Raw genomic sequence first — 16,702 nt, 5'->3', positions numbered from 1 at the left:
ATTTAAAAATGCATTTTAAAAGTAATTTGTGCTATTTCTCCATTAGATGAGTCATCACATTCCGCACAAATCCCACAACCAAGCCCCCATAGGAGAAAATGAAATGTTGAAAACTCTACTAATTTAATCCACACACCTGCAAACACAAGACAGCTCATGTTTTATTACTTACCTGTACAAAATAAGCACTGCTTACGCTTAGCATTTCACTTTGAGCTGTGATGTGCTCAGTTGAAGTTTGTGGACTTATTTTGCAATAAGCAGAGAAACGGAGCTACTTCCAATTACAAAACCTGTATCGCAGTGATGACAGGTAACAGTATGGAAACGCAGCTGATTTTTGCACACAAATACCATAACAATGTTAGTTTAAAACTTTTATTTTTTTGGTGGATTTTAATTTTTTTTTGTGTGTTCCCCCCCATCCCATAATTTTATTATTCATATATTCACCTACATTAGGAGAGAGGAAGCAGGGGATGAAAAGTGAAAGAGAAAATTTTGTTTAGTCCCCTGTGGTATTCTTCCCTTTTCTCTCCACCTCCCTCCCTCTTTGCTTCTGGTCAGAACAACTTTTTTTTTCTCTAGTAAGAGATTCTCTTCCGTTCCCTCTCAACGAGAGGAGAGCATGTAAATATCTGTCATGTGCCAGATCTCCTTCCGGACAGTTTAAAAGGAGTAGATACGATTCAGTCTTTTGTTCTGCTAAAATCTCACTCAACGTAGCCTTTTTATTCTTCTTTCAGCTAAAAGAACTTGTAAAAAGAGGGAAAAAGGAGGATGTGGAAGGTTCAGGGGAGTTCAGGATAACACCAGAGAGGAAAGTGTCACTCTCAGAGACCGAAGAGGAGACACCAAAGAGACAGGAATTAGAGGAGAGCAGGAGAGGTGTAAGCATCCCCTTCCTTCAGCACCACTGGGGGCCTCTCCGCTCAGTTTCCAGGGGGATGAAAGGGCAGCTGCTGGGGTGGGTGTGCCTGGACTTGCACTGAAGTAGGGAAAGGGGAAGGGAGATCCATTATTATTAAACTGTACAAATCAATCAGGAAATGTCCAACAACTCTAGATACAACAAGCCTAGTAGTGAAGTTAACTTTGTCAACTGCCAAAGAAGTGCCAGTAAAAACTCCTGGTACAGCTTTGTTGCCTAAGGTAGAAACATTAACGTACTATCAATTGTACAAAAATGTTCATCACAGTCCATTTCTGTGCCATAAAAAGGTACATTTACCAACAGCTAGGCTACAAAATGGCAGACCCTTGAGGGTATAGCCACAGTGATGAGTAATTATGCCCGGAAAGGTACAAATTGGTACTTTTTTTCTTGACAGTGTAGAAGCACTGCATTGCACAGTAAACCATATAAACAAATTTCAGGAAGTTACCATTACCAGTTTTTGTTATTAGTGCTTTATTTATATATTTCACATACATAGGTATCAAGCAATAAGTAGGCCAGCTGAAAATTGCTAAGTGTTGGAGTTAAGCCATCTAAGAACAGACCCATTAGTGCCTGTATTTTTCATATTTTCAAATAAAAACAGAAATGAACCATGAGTGGAAGCTGTACGCAGAGAAAGGACGGCAGCTTGTGCAATGCACTCACCTTGTGGATGGGAAATCGTATAGGTGTAATGCTGATGAGTGCTCTGTTGAGGAGGGGGCCCATGCTGGGGGCCTGAGGTGGGGCCCTGCTGAGGGGGCGGGGCATGCAGCAGCATCATGGGAGGGTGGGCGTGGGTCCCCGTGTGGTGGGGGCCGGAAAGAGCACCTGGCACGTGAGCCTGGTGAGTGAGAGAGAACCTGAAAATCCAAGCTCTACAGGTGCCTGAATAAGACTCCACACAGGCAGCGGGCAAGTCGCCTCACCTGGGCCAGCTGGCCGATAGGGGGGTAGGCATGTGGAATGTGCTGGTGTCCATGCAAACTGTACCCCTGCAGTGGGTAGGAACCCTGAGGGGACGTGTGTCCGGGAGGCATGTTTGGAGGGGTCGTGGCAGACAGCTGGCCAGAGTGGTACAGAGACTGGGTCTGAGGGCCTGACTGGGCAGACTGGGGAGGGCAAAGAGAAGCATTAAATCACGTAAAATAAAAAGGAGAGACTTCAAACGAAGAGGAGACGGAGGAAGTAGGAAATACCTGGCCAGGGCTGGGAGCAGTGTGCTGGGGGGGCGGCTGGCTGCCCGTGGGCGTGCTGGAGGGTTGCGGGGGGTGCATGGAGCCTGAGTGATGGGAGAAGGTCTGAGGAGCTGAGAGCCAGAGAAAGGGATGGCTTCTGTGAGTAAACCTGTGCCAGGGTCAGCCTCAGTGGCCGGCCATCTGTCTGACAGGCAGGGTCACTAACATTTACATGATATTTCATTACAGAATCACAACAGTGTCTCCAGAAACACAGGATGCGTCGCCCACTTGGAAGACTCCTCCAGGTCACATACCGTATATCCCCTGCTGTGGCCCCGGAGGCCCCTCTCCCTGGCCGGGAAACTGCGGGCCACCGGGCGGTCCCAGGGCTTGGGGGTGTCCCCCACCAGAGCCCAGCATGCGAGCTCCAGCTGGCAGAACCGGGTACATTGGCTGGGAGGCAGAGAGGACATCAGTGCAGAGCAGGGCTTGGGACGACACGGCCACAGAGACGTGCTGGCGCATTACCTGCCCAGTGTAAGGGCTCACGGACTGAATGACCTGCTGGCTGTACTGCTGGGGGCTATACTGCAGGTAGGACTGAGGGTATGGAGAGGCCACGAGGGGGGGGCCAGCCGCTGATGCGGCTGCCTGCAGCATGGGGGGGGCAGAGGAGCTGTGGTCTGAACGTGGGGCCACTACTGAGCCTGAGAGAGAGAGAGGGAGGCACATTAAAGTGCAGCAGGGGGCGGCAGATAGCAGGCGGTCCTGGGGAGGGGGCTGCCGCCGGGGACTCACCCTTTGCCCTGGAATATTTCCCTGGGTTGACAGCAGACATGGTGTACGGGTACAATGGGGTGGGCTGGGGAAAGGAGATGAAACAGGACAAATGGGCATGTGGGTTAAGGACGACGGGGCGACTCACACGGCCCCCAGAGCCTCTATAATCAGTTTCCCCGAATGGCATGTCAGTCCAGCAAAAAGCCACTTATATTAAACAGTGACTGACAATGGCATTAATGATTAATTTAATTCTCACACCCACAGAGTACCAGTCAAATGGTTGGACATGCCTACCCAGAGAAAGGTTTATTAATACTATTGTCTACATTTTAGAATAAATACATCAAAACTATAAAAAAGCATATGGAATTATGCATCAATTAAAAAAGCATTACACAGGAAATGGGGGCAGCTCTGTGGATTGGGACACAGAAGGTTGTTCAAATCCCTGGGTCGGAACAGTGATCCCAGCATTGGGCCCCTGACCAAGGCCCTTAACCCCAGTTACTCCAGAGACTGGCTGATCCTACTTTCTCCTCTATACCAGTTTCATGAGGTGGCCTCCTGGGCTGCCGTTCTGAAGGAGGTCAGTTGGCCAGGTCATGTGACTGGTACTGTGGGTGTACACACACACAAAAAAAAAAAATTCTGCACGCATACACAAGCATAAAAAAAAATGTTGCATGTGTGGTATGCGCATACAACGCGCACGCGCACAAACACACACACACAAGTTGGTCTTCCTATATAAATGGGGACCGTCCATTCATTTCCATGGGAAAAACCCTAATCACGACACCCTTAACCCCTACCCAGCCCAAACCTTAACCATAAGTAACCAACCAAAATACAAGACTTTTGGCATTTTTACTTTTTTGATTGCATTCACAGATTTTTATAAAACTGAGGTTATCCAAATGGGGACCTGAAGAATGTCAGGTTTTACTGTACTTTGGGGACATTTTGGTCCCCAAATGTGATCAATGCAAACATACACACACACACAAACACAAACAAACACCAATACCACTAAATGAACCATAGCAACAAGCAACTGTCAAAATGGTAAGTTAATTGTGGCACTGTACTGGATGTATCTGGGGCATGTAGGAAACATAGGTGGAGTTGTAAATAGATCCTTGTCCTGGTGGAGGCTGCAAAACCACCGAGGGGCTGGGGGGCGTGGGCCGTGGCGGGGTGGGGGCTGAGGTAGGCTTCGGCTGCAGGGGAAAAAAGCATGAGACACTCAATAGGACTACTCCTCAATTATGGCTCATGATTAGCAGGCATTTCCATAACACAGTCCTTACTCCATGCTTAACGGTCATCCATCAGGCTTACCAGAGTCATAGTAGGCTTGTTGGGGTTGAACTCCTTCGCATTGGGGTTCAGAGTAGATTTCTTCACTTGGCTGGAGGAAATGTATGTAGGTATTAAAACCAAAAATGTAATAAAGCCCCCCCCCCGGCTTCACTTGTCTCATTAGTTGCTCATACTCTCCCTACTTACTCAGTCACACCCTCCACTCTCTCTGTCGTTTCCAGTTTGGCTTCTTCACTTCCTGGGGTCCTGGTTGACTGGGGTGCCCCTGGAGACTGCCTGTCTGAGGCCACAGCTGGGATGGTGGGTACCGCACTAGCACCAGCTGTGCCCTCTGGCTCCTTTTCCTTCACCCGCTCCTCAGAGGGTGAGGTGGGTGTTGCTGGCTGAGGGACATCTTGGGTCACGTTAAGCTTGGGTCCGGGTGCTGGGACAGGTTCTGCTGGAGAAGTCTGGGAAGGGCTAGACTGAGGAGATTCGGCAGACGCTGCCACAGAGGTACTGGTGTTGCCTCCACTGGGCTGAAGCTGAGCAGGAAGAAAGCAGGCGAAGGTAGGGCTAAGGACACTCAGGTCGGATGGAGGGCAGGTCGGATGGAGTACAAGTGTACCACCTCAAACTCATTTTAGCTCATGCGCCACACCACCATTTTGTCAACAAGCTGCCTTAAAAGGCAAAAGTAACATGTTAAATTGAGCATAAGTGCTGCTCTCTTTAGCTAGAGTGAGTGTTAGCAGTCAGCAGTGAGACATCTTTATTAAGTCTATTTCTGGGTTTAGGACCAAAACTTTCAGAAACGAGATAAAATTACACTGTACTTACTCTGAACTCCTTGCCAAACTTCCGGAGTTCCTCAATTTGTGACCGCTGCTGAACGGAAGTAACTGCAAGATGGAAAGCTGAATTTAATCACTGTTTGGAATATGACCCAATTGCCATGGTGAGATGCATATGGGACCTACCTTTAGGGGTCTTCACATCCTGTGGGCTGACCAGATTCTCCACTGCTCTGTCTTTTCCCGTGGAGCTGAGGATCTCATTCACTGGAGAAAACATTTAGAAAGGCTCACCAGGAAAATCAAAATCACTGCATGCCAGCGATGATGTTCTACTGCATTTTAATTCAGACCAGTCGTGTCATCTTCATATCGCAGAAAAGCAAAACAGAGATTGTCACTAAGTGAAGGCATGTCACTGTAGAATGAAGCAGGATATACAATTGTAAATATACAAGGTTCCAGTTACATTTAAGTAATTGGTTTTTGAAACGGTTTATTTTCTATAAAAGGACAAAGTTTTCAGAGGTTATGGGATTTAATCAGCTACAATAAAGAACAGGCGTCTGGCAAAGATTTGTACATTACGTTTAAGTTCTGGTGAAGTGTTGTTTCAGAAGGACAAGATGTGAAAGCACTACACCAACAGCACACATTTACACAGCCAACACGCTGTTTGGAGAGCAGAGATCCAACGGCAGAGGAAAGAAGAAAAAAAGACAAAAGGAGCATCACACTCACACAGAGAGAGCAGAAGCAAACAAGGATGAGGTCTCACCATCGACAGGGAACAGAGGAGCTGGACCGGGTGGCTTTTTCGTTGCCATGGAGACCGGCACAGTGTCTTGGTACTGAGAAGCAGCAAGAGATGCGTCCTGGGAAGAACCCCCTGATTTTGGTGAACGGGAGACTGCAGGGAAGAGTGGGAGGGAACCAGGGTTTTTAGAAAAAAAAAATAAACGTTTCACACTGCTAACAATGCAGTGAATGTTTCAAACAAAATGCATGCACATTAGGTCTCAGATTCTCAGCGAATCAGGCTACAGGCCATCATAAATGTGTAATGCAGTTAGCACACCTTGGCTTCAGTGCGAAACCTGACACTGAAAATCTAGTGAAAAACTATATATACACTTAGCAAAGGAAGTGAAGCAGCCTTAGCTATGATGTAACGGTACGAGTGGATCACAGCTCAGAGCTGTATTAATTACCAGCAGGGTTGGAGTGGGTGGCGGCAGTTCGAAGGGGCCTGCTGGTCTGTACAGGCCTCTGAGACTTAGGAGATGTTCTGGATGATACTGGGGGGTACAAGACGCTTTGCAAGTAAGCAACCAATGCAATAAAATGTGGTGCAGCCAAGAAGTACTGTAATAAGCATGCATGAATGCAGCTGCCTACTCGCTCACCTCCATTAACGGGCCTGGTGGTGTCACTGAGTGAGTGAGGGTGGGACAGCGAGGGCGTGCCTGACTGGCCATGGGGGGCAGGGGGGCTGCTGGGAGAGGCTGCCACAGGGGCAACAGGGGCGGCTGGGGAATCACTGGGGCAGGGCAGGCCAAAACCGCCCCCACTGCCCAGGGAAGCAGGGGAAGTGAATGCAGTGCCAGAACCGGGGCTGCCCTGGGGGTGATGCGGAGAGTACCCCCCCCTGCTGGAGAGGGGGCTGCTCCGTTCAGAGGACGATGCCGACTGGCCGCTGGAGGCAGGCAGAGGAGGCCTAGGGGAGGAGCTGGAAGGCGCCGGCCTGCTGGAGTGGTAGCCTCCCATGCGATTGGGGAGGGACGGTGTAGTTGCCCCCCCACCCCCTCTCTCGCCCCTCTCTCCTCGCTCGCCTCTAATGCCGCTGCTTGAGGCGCCGATCTCTCTGGCTCGCTGCGGCAGAGGAATGTACTTCCCTTCCCTGGCAGAGACAGGTGCACGGTTAGCATGCCGGATGTCAAAATCTAGACCTACGGCAGAATGAATGACACTCGCATGCAACGATCAAAGCAATCTGCCATTCTGGGGCTTGGACACTCACCTGTTACCACAGCTGGGGCTGTCCCTGCCCCGGTCCCTTTCCCGGGGGCTCTCCCTCCCCCGCTCCCTCTCTCCTCCGTCTCGCTCCCTGATGACGGCGCTGAACCGGTCCTCATCAGTCTTGCCGTCCTCATTCTCCAGGGCGACGCGGTGCCGGTACTGAGGGCTGGACTCGATCTCGCTGGCCAGGCGGGCTGCCCGCGCCTCACGCTGGCGGAAGCCTTCTGAAGTGCCCCTCTCCAAGGGGACACTGCATGGGGGAGAGGGATCAGACCAGGTTAGGGGCAGAATACCTGTACAGAAGTCAGCCATTGGCACTGCTACACGCAAGTACAGAGCAGGCTCCTTTAGTGTGGCAGCAAAGTGCTGTACGATTTAGCCGTCCATCATAACCACTGTCATATTCATCATTTGGGGTGAAAGATGCTGGTGGTAGGCTGAAAAGGCTTTTGATCAAAGCTCTCTCTCTCCCTCCTCAGAGGCAGCAGTACAGGGAAGAAGTGTGTCAAAAATGCACTCCATTCTGAATGAGGCCTGCCCTCTTAAGAGAACACTGACACAGCTGAGGAGCAGCTTCAGCCAGAGGCTCCCTCACACAGCTGCATGCTTCAGACGCTCCCACGTCTGCACAATGCTTCCAGTCCCCCTTTTCTCTAAGCCCAGCCAGCTCAGAGGGCACCATTATCCATGCACCAACGCAGGCTCTACTACACTCTTATCACCTACACTATACATAGGGCGGTACTTTTCTGTGATGGATTAATAAAGTTAGCTTGGCTGGGTTAAGATAAGACATTAGACAGGACTAGTAGGGCAACCAAAAGCACCCAAATACTCTGCAGCACTGCAATCAGAATATGGATGAATTAAACTGACAGCTTTCAGTGTTGAAAGTCCAAAGTTTTCTCCAGCTCACCTGAGTCATGTAATTAAGAGCATGAGATATGCAGGAAGTAGAATAAAGACAATAAATGTGGCCTGGATGGTCAAGAAAACTGCTGAACAGAACAGTCATTTAACTTTACTACTCAGAAATGACAAAATACAGCTGTCAACTCATCACCCTTAAGGCAACAATTTTGATGTGCAGATTTTCATGAGCATAAAAATAAGCTTGTAGCTTTTCTGTGACGTGAAAGTTACAGAAGATGGCTATATAAAAGGATACTAACGTATATAGAGAGAGACTGGAGTCGTATGTAGACTTGATGCCATAGTTCTCTTCATTGAACCTGAACATCTCATTGGCATCCCACCCATTTGACTGAAAAGAACAAACAAGAGAACATTATTGCACATCCAAGAATAATCAATTCTTTTGTTATGCAAATGTGAAAACTCCCAAAACTGTGGCCATGGCAGTTAAAGTGTGAATGGCTATTCTGGCTGGGGGTTTTGGGTGTTAAGGCTTCTCATACTCAAACATGAGAAATCCGCCACCTGGGAGAGTGGTAAATTAAAATGTGATGCAACGAGCGACCCACAGCGCGTTTATGGAGGAGGATACGCAGAGATAAATAAGGAGAGAACCGCAGCACATACATGGACGAGAATGCGCAGGGAGAGACCCACAGGGTATGCATGGGGGAGGATGCTCAGAGAGACAAGCAGAGACCCGCAGCACATACGCGGAGGAGGATGCAGAGAGAGAGATAAGGAGAGACCCACAGCACGTTCATGGAGCAGGATGCGCAGGGAGAGACCCATGGGGCATACATGGAGGAGGATGCTCAGAGAGAAATTAGACTCACTGCGTCAGTCTCCAGATCATAGTTTTCTCCATTGCTGTCTCCACCTTCCCACCTCTGGAGCACCTTCTCCTTATGTTCTCCATTGACCCGGGATGCACTAATGGCAGTGTCTGTGAAACTGTCTGTTCATGGACAGGAAAACACAGCAATTAAAAGATATGCAGGTTCGCTAGTCTAGGCTGCAGGCAAAATCTGAGATTCATTTTGGTGCTGCAATCATCCTGGAACATGCATGCCACTTGGTCATTTTTCTGCCACAGTTTGAGAACTATTGACGCAAGCTATAACGCTAAAAAATTGTTTCCCACCACTTGTAGCCATCTTGCAACGAAGGCAGTTCACCCAGAATTTTCCCCAATTAGCGACCCAGGCATTGGGACACATTACAGTCAGATGAGAACAATGTGTATAAAATGTAGTGATTGCAGATAAAAATAAATGTTTAGTAAATTGCGAACAGCTGCCAACACAGAAGCTGTTCTGATGCATTTGTAACATACATCAGGACACATGAGACTAGCTGGGAAATCTCATTTCACTAAAGATTTTCCTGTCGATTCATCTTTTCTTACAGATGTTACTGCGGTTTTGGAAACTACGTCCTACAGCCCACTACATCCTAAAGGTGCTCATAAACTCTTTGTTCCACCCTCTAGTCATCGGCACCCGCTTGCCATTCTTAAGAAATGCAAACTTCACATGCTGTTGTATTTGGGTTATTTTGAACATAACATAAACAGTTCAGTGAGAAAATGTTTCACTAGCCTTTCCCAGTATCCCAATGGTCCTCTAACTTAGTCACACAATTAGCATCATAAAAGAGGTTAAGCCACATGACAACAGAATAGATCTGCAGATGCAGAAGCCCTCTCATGATAGTTATTCGTGTGCGTGTGGAGCTGGGCTGTAGGTACCTCGAGTGGCATAGCTGAGGTCCACATCCCTGCAGATCATGGTGACCATGTCGGAGGGGCTGAAGATCATGGTATCTGTGATCTCCTCTCTCCTGGGAGGGGCAGAGGAGCCTCCTGATGCTTCGCATCGCCGGTGCACTGCATCCACTGCCAGCTCGCACTGGGGTGAAAGGAAGCACCACCACCACTCAGCAACACAGAGCACACGCAGAAAAGAGTCACAGCAAAAAAGGCAGAGGTGTGAATTACCCGTGAACTGAGGGTCTTGAAGATGCCCTCGTATACGCTGCCGTTCTTAACTCTGACGTCACAAGTTGAGCCCTGCAATTGAATCCAAAAATATTTACCTCAAATTGCATTTTTCCCCACAAATAGCGCAAAAAACATTGCTATGTCATTATCCATAAAACACTCAGAAAAATCTGCAGCTGAGAATCACATTAACCTTTAGGTTGGTGCTCCCAGAAAAGACTTTTGCGCTCAACATGAACTGTTCTAGTACAAGGCTAGAAATAGGATATAAACTAAGACTCATATAAGCAAATGTACTTTGTATGGATTTCCCCCATTGCTTTATATGAGACAAGGAACTCTGATCCCATCCTGAGGAAAAAATTAAATACTTCGAGCTGAGGAAAACAAATCCAACTAGATAACAGAAGGAATCTCCATGATGAGTGGGCAACACCAAAAAAAAAAAAAAAATACAGTAGATACAAAAGTACGTGACAGTCTAGTCAAAGAACAACCATCATAAAGGAAGTGACAAGTGAAGGAATCTCTCCCCAATATCCCATTTTTAATTTAGCAACTGCCAGTGGCTGCAAGTTCACGACACAAGGAGCAATTTTACCGCGTGCCAATGAAGTCCGAAGTGGGTATCGATTTTTGTGTTAATGCAGCCACCATATCCATGGCAACTGCTCACAGCGTTGCCATGGATATAGGTTGTACTGTATCTTCAGATATTCCATACAACACACAAAGTTTGCTACACTGGACAAGAATCTGTTCACACAGTGCTGATCCTTGTGAAGAGGTTACAGCACTGTAAATAAGACAAACTCACCACAACGGCTGTCAGATAGTGCAGCATCCGGGCATTGTTGTACACACCTTCGAATACCTTAAATGGGACCAAAGAAGCAGAGTCAGAACAGTATTTACATGCCTAGACAGACAAAATGACAGATCCATTTGCAGACACCCTTACAAAACTTTTTTCATACTAGACCTTCGTGTGCTTGAGGAAGCCATAAACTAAGATGAGATGTAAACATATATGATGCAGCACTTATACATAAATTAAAAAATTAACCTTAGAGAGCATTTTAAGCAAATTTAAAATGGCATCAGGCTAAAAACTTAAATTGCATAAACAGTACCAATTCACTTTTGTACAATTAAATATTTACATAAAAGAACCTCTTGCAAAACTCAAAGGTGCATTACATAAACTGAACTTAATGTGAAATAAACCAAACTTTCGTGTTAGCTTGTACACAGGAAAGGCACTGGAAGACTTAGGTTTAAACATGTCGCTTCTTTTTCAGTCAGTCTGAATAACCTGCAAGCCTTTAAAAATGAGGGCACCAGTTTCAATGGGGAGACTCATTGTCACAAGACATGCAAATACATAATTTGAAGGGCACGACCTTTAGTCACCTGCCTTTTTGTAAAAGTACATTTAAAAAAAACAATTTAGGTAATAATATAGTTTTGCAAAACTCACTTCTACCTTCCATGCAATTAAAAAAAGTCACTAGCAATACTGAAGGGTAAGAAAAAACAACTTTGGAGTATTACGCAACAAAGATACACACCTTCGCATCATTACTGGTAATGTTACTTGTGAGATTCAAGATTCAATTTGTCATTGGCATTGTCCAGAGCAGTGTATGTAAAATGGAAGACAGGACAAGACATACGACATTTGTACCTTGGGGATATACTATAAACACAGCTATAGGGTACTAGGGGACACATTGCTCTTGAATTGACTGTGGTCAAGAGAGTGATTTTGGGCCCCTACAGTATATTACATTCATCAATTTATTCCATTAAAGCAAAATCTTTACAATTAAATGGTGAGTAGAAATGGAAAGTGCTACCGTGGGATGAAAAAAATAAAACCTACAAGGTTGCTTAGTCTCCTGAATCAAATTCTCAAGATTAATCAAAACAGCAAAAAAAAAAAAAAAAAATACAAAACAGATTGTAAGATAGTAAGGACTCATGACATTTAGTAGTCCACAGAGTATGTATAATTGGTGTTTATATTGCACATAGATTACTATTCACTAGTTTCAGTAAACTGGGATATATTGTAGAATATCATGCACGATGTCTCAATAGAGCATCTTTCGTTCAGCTTCATGCAGCAGTGCTAACATGAAAGGTAATATTACATTAGATATTTGACATATCTGGGATTTTTCCCCAAGCTTAAGAGGAAACCACCAAGTGGTGCCACAAACCCAAAAAACAGATCATCTCAACTGTTAGGTAGGTAATTTCTAAACATCCATTGTCTGCTGTAGAATTCTGCAGATAAATCTCTAACCAGGTTACCTTTTTTGCCAGATGTCTGTCCTACTTCTGAAATTTGCTAATTTTCTTTGTTATATGAAAAATCCTGAAATCAGTAATAAGCCAACAGTCAATAAGCTAAGCTATCCTTTCTTTACATGTTCTAATACTGCAACTATCAGCACACATTTCTCAGTTCTGAAACGTACCCATTTGCTAGTGCGTGAACGTTAATGCTCTCTGCAAGTGCCTCATCAGTGCCACCAACTCAGGTTGAAAAACACATGCCTGGCTTGCCTTTCTATCCATCAGTAAGATCATCAAAGTCAGTTGTAGTCCTCTAATAAGCTGGACACCCCCCCCCCCCACATACCGTCTGTACACAACCTGCAGGTACTTGGCCAGTCATTCCAAAACACTATAACACCTGGTAAGCAGCTATAATTTATAAAATATAGTAGGTAAAACTGGATACATTACTGCAGTCTAAATAAAACAATTAAACCACATTCAGGGACTTGATATCTTAACATACCGCGAGCAGCTTGTATTAAAAGACTTGTGTTAAATTTCCCCATTACACAAACCAGAAATTAACGCCAAAATAATGTAAGACCAAACTAAAATAATGTCGATAAAAATAAAGACTTGTCGATAAAAATAAAGACTTGTCGGTAAAAATAAATAAATTCTCTCATTAACTAAGTTTAACACTCCATCTTATGATACTCGACTTATAACAATTATTCCCAACAGATATAGTTTCAACAGCAGGGGGGCGGGGGTTTAAAAGCAACTTAATACGCCATTAAAAAAACTCATTGGGACAGTATTGTGACCAAACAAGATTAATATAAAACACAATTATATAATGTAAGACTACAGGAGACAGAGCGCTTGGGAAACAAACTTTTAGCGCAGTTCAACTCGGTTTTTACCTTTGAACCAGAAGGGATAAAAACGGCAACTTCACTAGTATTTGAGTGCATATGAACATAAAGTACATCTGTCAATAAATCAGCATGAACGCTGGGGAATAACGATTAGAATTTAAATAACGCAACAAAAAGCGCAGACACACATGACAGGGAAAAGCAAGAAACACGTTTAACATTTGACTTACTACAGAGGACTGGGGAGTGGGCTTCACCGAGTTACGGCTCCTGGAGGGAAGAAGCGACAGATCGGTATGTTAAAACCGAACAAGCAACATACACAGAACCAGATTTCAGTAACGTGTGTTGTAACACAACGACGACCTAAGCGACCACAGGTACGCATATAAAATAGGCAACAGCTCAACACAAGCACGTATTTCCAGCAGTAACTATGATACCACACATCCACTCTCAAAAACCATTCATCCAGTCAGTACCACATTATATATAATAATGCTGAATGCTTCATTAGTTTTATCTAGTAACAAAAAAGGCTAATTTTACATGTGAGAGATCACCTGAAACCGGTACGCCGTGATGACTAATCTACGTTGTAACCAAAGCACGCGGAAACACAGAAAACGACCACGATCTTGCTAATCATACATTTTAATATAATTCATCTTAAGCGGACTGGTTTCCGCGCTTTGCAATATCTCCCTCTGGCACGGATGGCTCGGGTAGCCCTTGTAAAACTCGGATGACCGGTGCACGTAGATGAGCAGCCCAGTAGCTAAGAGGATGCACGCCCGCACACTAACTTCTTAAACGATGCTGCGCATAGCGTGACGCAATACCAGTACCGTAACGGCACACCGCCGCGTTCATGTGTGGTCTCCTGGTTATTTAAAACCCCCACTGTCCATCCTATGCCAGTATTCCGGTGTTTCAGGGTACGCAACGATATTAACATTTAATGTATTTAAGCTCGCAGACAAACCGTTAGCTTTAGCGACAGAAGTCGACGCTTACATTGGATTATTAGTCCTTGTTAATGAACTCCATTCGCCATTTTACCGATTTACCATAAATTACGCCGGGCTCAATTACAGTCTTCTTATTGGCAGACACGCCCAATCAATCAAAGCTCAGATGGGCCGATAGGACGAGAGACAGGAGCCGATCCTCCCCCTTACACGACACGCCCACTTAGATTCCTCGCGTTGACCGGTAGGCCCCGACACACTGAGAAAATCCCCGGCCTCGCTTGATCAGATCAAATCGGCTCTCACTTACCTTCCACTGACTGTTCGGCTGTTGATCCCAGAAGCCGTGGAAGACATGTTGCCCTGGCCCAAAATCCCATTCGAGGTTTTTCGCCCGCTAGAGCCCGACTGTTGTGGCTTCAACATGGCCGAGTTATATTAGCTACCTCCCTCTCGATGGAGTCAAACCCCCCAAAATCCTCTGTCCGCTAGCTTGCTATCGATAGTTACAGTTACCGACGCTAGGTAGCTAAGCTAGGTATAGTTCAGATGATAAAAGTATGTAGCTATAGCTACAAACTTGTAAATGAAAGGCGATATTTCTGCAAAAACAAGCAATAAATCCCCCTGTTACCAATGACAATATAAGACCAAGAGTCCAGTTGAATCGGCAGAACTGCAGAAATTGTTGTCAGCTAGCGAATTAGCTAGCTAGTTGCCCTCTTCTTTCTTGTCTGAAACCTTTCATTAGATACGGTAACGATTCCGATTTTATAATCCGACGTATTCCATCAGTATTAATGTCACGAGCGAAAAAAAGAGCAGTATGTTAGCATTTCGAGGTGACCGCCGTCACCAGATACCAAGGTACGACTCGCTCTCAGCCCGCGCGCCACCGAAAGTGAAAAGTGGGGGCTCGAGAGGCGTCTACGTGCGTACGTACGTACGTGCGTGCGTGCGTACGCAAAGCGGCGCGTATTCAGGGGCCAGTACGGCATGCTGCTTTATGGACGTTCACCTCTTTGGCTCTCTTCTTTTGAGTAATTGCCGTGCCAATTAAATTTCCGAACTGCATTTTAAACTTTGACTGGTACAAAGTTAAATAATAATAATAATTATGAATTTAGTTGTGACAATGATCTTTTTCCCTTAAACGAATCATAACGTGTTTCTTTGAAAATTAAGGTTATATTCAGTGGACACTGAAACACGCGTGATGTCACTTTTTTTTCTTTCTTTTATATAATAACTAGCTGTAAACCTTGAAGAAGTAGTGATCCCAAACATTCATTGTTCTTTTTTAACCTTCTATGGTCATCATAACATTCTTGGTACCTCTCAAGATCCAAGAAAAGGGCAGGAAAAATCATCACAGACCCCGCACACCCTGGACACAGACTTTTTGACCTGCTGCCCTCCGGCAGACGTTATAGAAGCCTGCAGACCAGCACCACCCGACACAGGAACAGTTTCTTTCCCCTCGCCATCTCCCTCCTAAACAGCTGAACTGTCGCACTGCCAAACACCTTCAGCACTGCACTGCACTTTATGTACACTCCTTGGTATATATCTGTATATATTCTGGTATCTATTCTGTAATCTCTGTTTTTTTTTTTTTTCGCTTATAAGATTTAGATTATTTTATTGTACTGTTCATTGCTCATTTATACACACATATATATACTATGTACATACATACATATATTTATATTTATTATATATATATTTATAAATAGTATAAACATATTATTATACAATATGTACAAACAACACTTACATACACCTGTTAACACTTGTCTTATACTGTAGAACAATCCATATTCACAGTCATATTGTAACTGTATATTATAGTATTTACACTTGCTCTGGATATTGTTCATTGTATCCTTACACACTGCTGTTTTGCTTTTTGTTTTCTTTTTACACTACTTGAGAGACAACATCTACCGGAATCAAATTCCTTGTATGTGCTTGCACATACTTGGCCAATAAACACGATTCTGATTCTGATTCTGATTCTGATGTTCAGTGTTAATCAATACTACTGAATTTGCATCCTCCATCTGTAGTTGTATATGTGTGTATGTGTGTATATATATATACATGGAGAACTAGCTGGAAAATGGATGGTTATTTAAAACAATTCTTCTTTCCATCTTTGATGATTAATTTCTATGTGTCTGTTCTTTCATCTATTCTAAGTCACAGTGACAAGAGTATAAACTGGTCAAATGTACCATGGTGTACTTTGGAATTATGTGCCTACCTATTATATTACAATCATCATTCCATCTATCATAAAAAAGTTCTTATCCAGTCATAGGGCCAGTGATATCCATTTGACAACAAGATATGGTACACATTGGAATATATCATTGGCTGCAGCATATTTTCCTTTTAATAAGGTATCAAATTATATCTTACGAAAACTAGATAAGATTAATGCCATAATTACTAAAATTTGCAAAGTATCTTCTAGTGTCTTCACTATATATGACAAGAACATAGCCATTAATATATAAATAAATGATATATATTTATGTCTAATTTTTAAAATTATATTTTTAGAAGCTGCAGACAGATGGCTTACATATTTAATTCTATCTGTTTATTTCTGCAGGCTAT

At 44.6% G+C, this 16,702-nt stretch overlaps 1 protein-coding gene across 4 annotated transcripts; it reads right to left on the bottom strand.

Annotated features, from left to right (window-relative positions):
• Nucleotides 1-364: 364 nt before the first annotated feature.
• Nucleotides 365-15,002, bottom strand: atxn2l (ataxin 2-like). 4 transcript variants are annotated; one of them, XM_049013417.1, is made up of 23 exons: nucleotides 14,388-15,001; nucleotides 13,337-13,376; nucleotides 10,754-10,810; nucleotides 9,934-10,005; nucleotides 9,685-9,844; nucleotides 8,771-8,892; nucleotides 8,192-8,283; nucleotides 7,021-7,269; nucleotides 6,407-6,900; nucleotides 6,212-6,298; nucleotides 5,779-5,910; nucleotides 5,187-5,267; nucleotides 5,047-5,108; nucleotides 4,414-4,751; nucleotides 4,246-4,315; nucleotides 3,993-4,124; nucleotides 2,920-2,983; nucleotides 2,650-2,828; nucleotides 2,436-2,574; nucleotides 2,140-2,249; nucleotides 1,870-2,052; nucleotides 1,607-1,784; nucleotides 365-988 (listed from the first exon to the last, which is right to left on the bottom strand). In XM_049013417.1, the coding sequence occupies exons 1-23, from the start codon at nucleotides 14,501-14,503 to the stop codon at nucleotides 933-935; spliced, it is 3,213 nt and encodes a 1,070-aa protein (XP_048869374.1). In that variant the 5' UTR covers nucleotides 14,504-15,001; the 3' UTR covers nucleotides 365-932. The 4 variants fall into 4 exon arrangements, with proteins under 4 accessions (XP_048869374.1, XP_048869373.1, XP_048869376.1 ...); XM_049013416.1 differs by having other exon boundaries at nucleotides 2,436-2,828; nucleotides 14,388-15,002; XM_049013419.1 differs by lacking the exon at nucleotides 14,388-15,001 and adding an exon at nucleotides 14,124-14,378 and having other exon boundaries at nucleotides 2,436-2,828.
• Nucleotides 15,003-16,702: the final 1,700 nt, after the last annotated feature.

The sequence above is a fragment of the Brienomyrus brachyistius genome, chromosome 5 (genome assembly GCF_023856365.1).
Source record: "Brienomyrus brachyistius isolate T26 chromosome 5, BBRACH_0.4, whole genome shotgun sequence".
Taxonomy (NCBI): Eukaryota; Metazoa; Chordata; class Actinopteri; order Osteoglossiformes; family Mormyridae; genus Brienomyrus; species Brienomyrus brachyistius.
This window is presented reverse-complemented; position numbering and strand designations above follow the sequence as displayed.